The sequence below is a fragment of the Galeopterus variegatus genome, unplaced genomic scaffold, assembly GCF_000696425.1.
Source record: "Galeopterus variegatus unplaced genomic scaffold, G_variegatus-3.0.2 Scaffold1411, whole genome shotgun sequence".
In the NCBI taxonomy this organism is placed as follows: domain Eukaryota; kingdom Metazoa; phylum Chordata; class Mammalia; order Dermoptera; family Cynocephalidae; genus Galeopterus; species Galeopterus variegatus.
In genome coordinates this window covers 308,759-316,106 of record NW_007727522.1, presented here as the reverse complement: position 1 = coordinate 316,106, position 7,348 = coordinate 308,759, and the positions used below count along the sequence as shown (strand labels likewise).

Genomic DNA, 7,348 nt, shown 5'->3' with positions numbered 1-7,348 from the left:
ACACACACACACACACACACATCTGGCCTGAATACTAAGAAAGTAACTTAACGGGTTGAATAGCTACCTATAGTCTTAAAACAGATGATAGATGTGCATCTTGACTTGTCTATGTAACAGTTTTCTTTCTGTTATTTAATATATGCCATTTTCCTGCTTCCCATTTCCTTCCCTTTTTCTTTTCCTTCCATCCTCTTTGCTTTTCATTTCCTTCCAACCATTCCCTTCTGGGCTTCTCTTCCTTTCTCTCCTCTCCTTTCCTTCCCTCCCCTTAATCCATCTATTCCAATTCATTCATTCCTTTATTTTCCTTCCTTCTTCCAGTCCTTCCTTCTCATCTTTTTTTTTCTTTCTTCTTTCTTTCTTTATTAAAAGTTCCCATCACTGCACATCCTCCTCAGCCCAAATTGAACTAAATAAAAACTATGCTTCTTGTACTCTTTTTCCATGTTCTTTCTATTATTCAGACTGCAGTTTCAAATGGCCACTGGCCTGGGAAATTTTGCATGACCATGAACGAAATGGTTTAATAGCATTTCTATCCCCATTTGATAGGTTGGTGGTTGTGTAAGGCCAGCGCTTGTCACCCTGGCAGAACTATTTGTTTCATTCCCATTAGACACAAATGTTTTGTACATGCCAAGGAATTTACTTGAACTCCAGTGTCACCAGTATGGATATTTTGGTTCCCTATACATAGTGAAGAGGTAATTGAGAATAAAACCATCCAATGTTGTGAACCTTGCTCTACGAGTCTAAAAAAAGACTTAAAAAGCTATTGCTTGTATAAGAAAAGCCCTCTCCCTTATTTCTCAAAATCTCAATGTATGCTTGCTGCATAAGGCAACTTTATCTCAACTATTCTGAGTACACAGAGAAACAGTTAATTATGGAAATAAGTAGGATCCAGATAATCTTAGATTTTAAAATTAAGCTTAGAAACATAGAGTAGTGTACAGTACATTTCCAAGTGACTCTCTAATTTTGTAATCATTAAGGTCATATACCTACAAGTATAATTGTGTTTTTACCAAATCGAAATTATTACTTGTGATATTACATTTATTTTTATTCACATTTTATTTGTAGAAAGGAGAATTATAATTTTTATGTAATAATAGCTATTTGAAATTTCCTACCTTTTTACTTTTAAGATGAGGATTTTACATTATCTTGTATACAGTTATCCTGAGAACAGTAAATGGCATGAATAACAGGTTTATTTTTATGTTACTTTTCTAGGTGAAGACCCTGAAACAAGAAGAATGAGAACAGTTAAAAACATAGCAGATTTGAGGCAGAATTTAGAAGAGACCATGTCCAGTCTTCGTGGGACTCAGATAAGCCACAGGTTCTTCTCAGCTCCACATATCTTTGGGCTAATAAAGAAAAAAATTACAATCAAGCACTTAACTTCTTATACTCTAATAGAGAAGTGATTTCAGTTATCACTTAAATATTTTCTCACTAAAATTTTATATGACAATCAATTGGTGATTACTCTTTAAATGGAAATTCTCAACACATACCCAGAGACTTTTTTCTCCTATTTCTCTTCTTCAGTATAATTTCCCACTCACTGAATTAGTTGCTGCAATTACCACTGTCAGTACTAGGTGAATTTTCAAGCCTGCTTTGGAAAACAGTGGCAGAAGTTACAGTTGAAATGCATCTGGGGAGGGATGATAGGAAGACATTTGAACATAATTATAGGTACTTCTAGAAATGTTTGGAAAAGTGACAGTGGATTAAGGTAAAGGTTTGTTGAAAATGTGAAAACATATTTTATTTCAAATGTAATGACGGTCTTTCTTTTGAAAACAAACAAAAAACAATGGCAAGTGAATGCCCCTTTCCACATTTTGACATCTGCAGAGGTGATCAAAATCTCAAAATGAGCACATAATTTGGCTGTCATGAAAATGACACACTTTTAAGAAATGACTCTCAACTCTAGACTTTTCTGTCTTCAGGCATTCTTGGTGTATGGCCCCACATGAACGAGAGTATAGTTATTTTTCCATTTGATTTGACAGCACTCTGGAGACGACGTTTGATAGCACTGTGACGACAGAAGTGAACGGAAGGACCATACCCAACTTGACAAGTCGACCCACTCCCATGACCTGGAGGTTGGGCCAGGCGTGTCCTCGACTCCAGGCGGGAGATGCTCCCTCCCTGGGTGCTGGCTATCCTCGCAGTGGTACCAGTCGATTCATCCACACAGACCCCTCGAGGTTCATGTATACAACACCTCTCCGTCGAGCGGCTGTCTCTCGGCTGGGAAATATGTCACAAATTGACATGAGTGAGAAAGCCAGCAGTGACCTGGACATGTCTACTGAAGTTGATGTTGGTGGATATATGAGTGATGGTGATATCCTTGGGAAGAGTCTCAGGACTGATGATGTCAACAGTGGGTAAGTGGCCCTGGACTTTACCAGCATTGTGTGGAGAGGGAGGTGGTCTATCTATCAGGATGCATTAGCTGTAAAAAAGAGTATGTAGGTTCACTCACAAAGTCATTAGAATATGAGAAGTCTGAGGTTATTCAGAGTGTCCCAGGGCCTTGCCTCTGCTCACTCATGGAAAGTAAAATTTCTAAGATTTCTATAAATTCTTTTCATTATAAGCCATTATATTTTTCTGTTGTTAGTTTAGACAAACACATGTGGCTTGTGTTTTTCAGAGCTATTTTCACATGCTTCTGGAGTAACAGATTTTATAGTGGAGGACGTGGGTAGGAGACAGGAGGAGTTTTGCTGAGCTGCTTGATATTTTCTTTTTTGGCTTGTCAGAGGCTGCCCATAACTGCTTTGAGGAACAAATATTTTCTAGCATTCTTCAATATGCACCTCCTATTTAACTTGAGAGGGAAATCATTTTAGAGTTGAAAGTTTTAATCTATTCATTCTCTGTTGATGGAATCACGTTTTTAAAATTTTTAACCCATTATTCTTCTGTTGCCTAATATATTCCAAAAAATGCTGTGATTATAAGACTCTTAGAGTAATTTTGCAATTTGGAATATTTGGTTTAATCTTAGGATGAGCCCCAATGGAGGCAATAGCATATTTTTTTAAAACTACTTCTATTAATAATTGTGATTGTCATTTTGAGCACCTCCTATTACATACTGTACTCTTGTTAAGTGCTTTAAAGATATTATTTTCATTTAACCTTCCCACCACCAATAACTCTTTTGAGGTGGGTATATTTATACATGTTTCACAGATAAGGAAACTGAACCTATTTGGCCTCAACTGTAAAACACTAGAGACAGGCCAGATTTGCATTAGAACTCAGAGATTTCTGACTTCAAAACCCAGGCTCTGTAATGTGTGGGAAATCTTCCTGATTAACTTGATCTATAATTTTCATGTCAGTCTGGGTTTTGAACTCCCTTCTTCCTTATGCATCTAAGAGGACCAGAGTAGGAAATCGTTCTTCTATACAAGTAACTTTTCCTGACTTCATTCTTGAAAAGCTTATGTTTGAATGTTGACAAGACCCAAAAAAGTACAAAACAGCTTTTGATCAAATTTATAGGTCTGTTCTGATATCCACCAGTCCATTCCTGGTATAAACACTACCTGAATTTCTAACAGTTTAGAATTAGGGAGACAAATGATCATTAATTAGGATAGGTTGTAGTTTAGCTGCCACAGGAATCTGAGTGCCCAATTTAAATCCCTTTGTAACATTTGCAGTCTGTAGACGCCTTGCATGTTTAACTTATCCAATAATTTTTTTGTCATCTGGAATAATGATAAATCTTCAGCATCTTTATGAAGTTAGGAATGAAAGAAATCACAAAATTTTACTAAGCACAAGAGTTGGCACAATATAAGTACTCAATAAATTAATCATTCTCATCATCGTCATCATCATTAAATGTATTATAATTAATAATCATATGAATTTGTAGTTACTGGTTATTGGGATCATTTTTGTATGTATTTAACGTAGCCTAGAAGGGAATAGCACATACACACTAGCACATACTCAAATATTCTTGGGTAAGTAGTTGTTTTAAAGGCAATGTTTGTAACAACTGAGTTCTACATATACTAATGGATATTTCAAGCTTACCTATACTCTGGAATATTTTGTGTTTTCCAGGACACTAACTGTATTAGTTAACACTAATTTCTATAGCAGAAAAATCTCAAAATCTCAAAACCCTCACCATTATTTCTGATCTTTAGTTGGGGTATGTTCTCCATGTAGTCATCTAGAGGGTAAGGTGGGATGACTTACCCAGCCAGGTCTCCAGTGTCACTCTGGGCATTGATATTCAACAGGAAAATGTCAAAAGAGAGCAGTAATCATGGTGTGAGAATACTTTGTGTGCACCAGGCCTGGGAATTGAGCATATGACTTCTGCCCACATTCCTTTGTCCAGAGCAGCTGCATGGCCATGTCTATCTGTGAGAGAGCCTAGGAAATATGGTTCACCTGTGTGCCCAGGAGGAAAAGGAAATTTGTTTGATGAGAGCTGGCTGGTCTCTGCTGGATTCACTAATGAGAAAAAAAATGCTGTTAATAACTTTCATCCTTCCTACTTGTTTGAAGCCTCATTTGAAACCTGATTCAGACTCCTGGTCACCTCCATTTTGTTCTCCATCAGTCTTTCAAAGGAAGTTTTGGATGGTATCACAAATGAGACCATTAAATATGCATTAGTGGTCTACATGTTTTATGTTGACTAAGTAACAATATCCCAAATCTTCTATGAAAACTTCCTCTGGTGATGTTTACCTGCATGGCCTTATACAGTTTCTCTTTCCCGTGGTCGAGTACGGGACACTGAAATTTAAAGCATGACTCAGTTCTCTTCCCATGTGGAAGATGACTAGACCTGGTCAGCAGTGATGTAGCTGGTCTGTGTTCGAGACTGATTGAGGGATATTATGACATGCAGGAGGTGCTAAACTTGTACATTGCTCATCAGTGTATGGGGTGTGCCATTGTTGGCATCAGAAGGAGACATCCCAATATCTCAGTACAGAATTACAATGTGTAAAGGTGAGAGGGCTGGAGATATTCCAGAAAAAGTTTCATTTGAGTAAGAAAAAAGGGCTTAGACGTGTCTGTGCTACGACTCATGAAAAAATTGAATCATGAAGTTAACTTTCTTTTCACAGTTTTTTAAAGTATGTCTTACTGATTAAAGGGACAAAAGGCTCAATAGACTTAGTCATGAATAAAGATTTTAATTAGGATTTTTTTCTCATGTAACCACTGTTGCTTTGCCCCCACGGATTTGTCACCCCACATCCTCTGGGTGACAGAGCCACAAAGGATTACTCAAAGCCCATCTCTTCTGAGCAGTGAGAAGCCCCGAAGTGGTTAACTTCCTTGGAACCCTCATGCTAGAGGCATCCCTTCCTTGGGAAATTAACCCTGAATTGGGGTTCTCTTCCTGCATTTATTCTTCAGACCAGGACATTACAGGAAGAGACGTAGGTGGGGCTATAGTTTAACAATATAGGCTGGTAACTTTCAGTGAAACAAGTTAGATGACATTCCATTAAGGCAATTAAGTGATCCTATCAACAAAACCTTGATCTTAGCAAACATTCCTTCTTATGGCAGTTTCTCAGTATCTTTAAATATCAGTCAGTTACTTGTCTGTCCTTGAGCCAGCAACCTTGCAATCTTTATCTTACACCAGAGACTTTATAGCCTGAGGAAAATTTCCTGTCCTCCGTAAGATCACTATTTGAAACTGCAAGGCTTTGGAAAACCAGGCTCTGTGAAGTACATTTGCTTTATGAATCCTCTACAAACCACAAGAAATGTCATGAGGTCTATGTAAATGGGAACAAAGTTTCATTTTTTTGATGTACTCTAGAGAGAACTAAGAAAATTATTTCATCGGCATTCTGAGAATTCAAAATTTCTTGAAGCAAGAAAAGGTTTATCTCTTTCTTCTCTTTTTGAGATTACTTTAAACACTTGGGAATGTGAATCTGTCAGTAATTAGGAATTAGTCAGAGTAAGGCCTCTTATGATGAGTCTCTTTGAAAAAGTCTTTGCTTATGAAGCAAAAAAAGGAATACTCTGGAAAATTGGGAGAAAAGTTTCATATTTTAATTGGGTGGAAATTAAACTTGTCTTCAGATGTCACAATGATAAATAGTTGGGTCAAAAATATAAAACCTAAAATTCCACTTTAAGTTACATGACACAAACAGAAAATAATCTAAGAATTCTAAAGAATAACATTTAAAAACAAAATGAGGGGGATATGCTTTAATCCTACTTCTGTCTTGATCTTCTCTCAATTCTCTTTTAGTAAACTTTGTGATAGTTGATGTACGTATAACAATTGAAAGGTCAGGGTTGTCTGAGCTGGGTTAAAAGAATCTACCTTGTGAACTACAGATTCCCAATCTTAATGCTTCCTCTAATTTCTAGATTTTAGATTCTAGAAAAAAATAGCTGGTAATACTAGACAACATATATATAGTATTAACTATGTGCTAGACAATGTTCTATGCAATTTATATCTATTAACTCATTGATATCTCAGCATAACCATAAGAAGTAAGGAAAGAAGGAATTGGTAAACGGACATGAGAATCAACTACCTTGTACATTGATAAATTAAAATTTAAAAAATAAATAAATTTTTAAAAAGAAAGAAAGAAATGAGAATATGATGTAAGGTAAAATAAATTTTGCATTACAAAAAGAAAAAAAGAAGTAAGTATATCATTACTATCCCCAATTAAGGCATAGATAGTTTAAGTGACTTGCCTGAGCCCACATAGCTAGCAATTTGCAGCACTGTACTTGAACTTGAGCAGTGTGGCTCCAGTCTGCATTCTTAACCATCATGACAGACTGAGTCTATGCGATTGTGTACATGTCTACACGTACAGATTTCCTAGGATCCTGTTGTTTTTTTTTTTTTCTTTCAAACAATCATAAAAATGGTTCACAGCAGTCATGATTAGCATAGTTTTCTTAGCTAGCACATTTAATCTGGGGGGGGGTGGCATTTGTTAATGTTATCTGTGCTCCTCTAAATGAAGATGCTGAACTGGAGTTTCTTTGGGGAGGGAGGGATCACATTAGATTCCCTGTGTGTACATGTAATTAAAAATTAGCTAATTGTGACATACAGCAGCTGATATGAGATATTAAACATAAAAACATAGAATTCTAGGAAGATGGTACATATTGTGGAAGCATAGGTTTTGAATCTTCCCAAATCTACAGGTAAAATAGACAAAGCAACTGATAGCAAAGCTAAATAATATGACCAGTATTTACAAAAAAGAGGATGAATGATGACAAGATGCTGTTTCAAATCCCAAATATAAACAACTGGTAACAA

The 7,348-nt window shown here is 36.4% G+C and overlaps 1 protein-coding gene across 1 annotated transcript in view; it reads left to right on the top strand.

Moving 5' to 3' along the window:
* Window positions 1-7,348, top strand: part of NAV3 (neuron navigator 3) — a 241,905-nt gene that overhangs the window by 82,546 nt on the left and 152,011 nt on the right. The window contains exons 6-7 of the mRNA XM_008576825.1: window positions 1,243-1,351; window positions 2,037-2,420. Coding sequence (XP_008575047.1) covers window positions 1,243-1,351; window positions 2,037-2,420 — 493 coding nt within the window. The remainder of the gene's footprint in view (window positions 1-1,242; window positions 1,352-2,036; window positions 2,421-7,348) is intronic.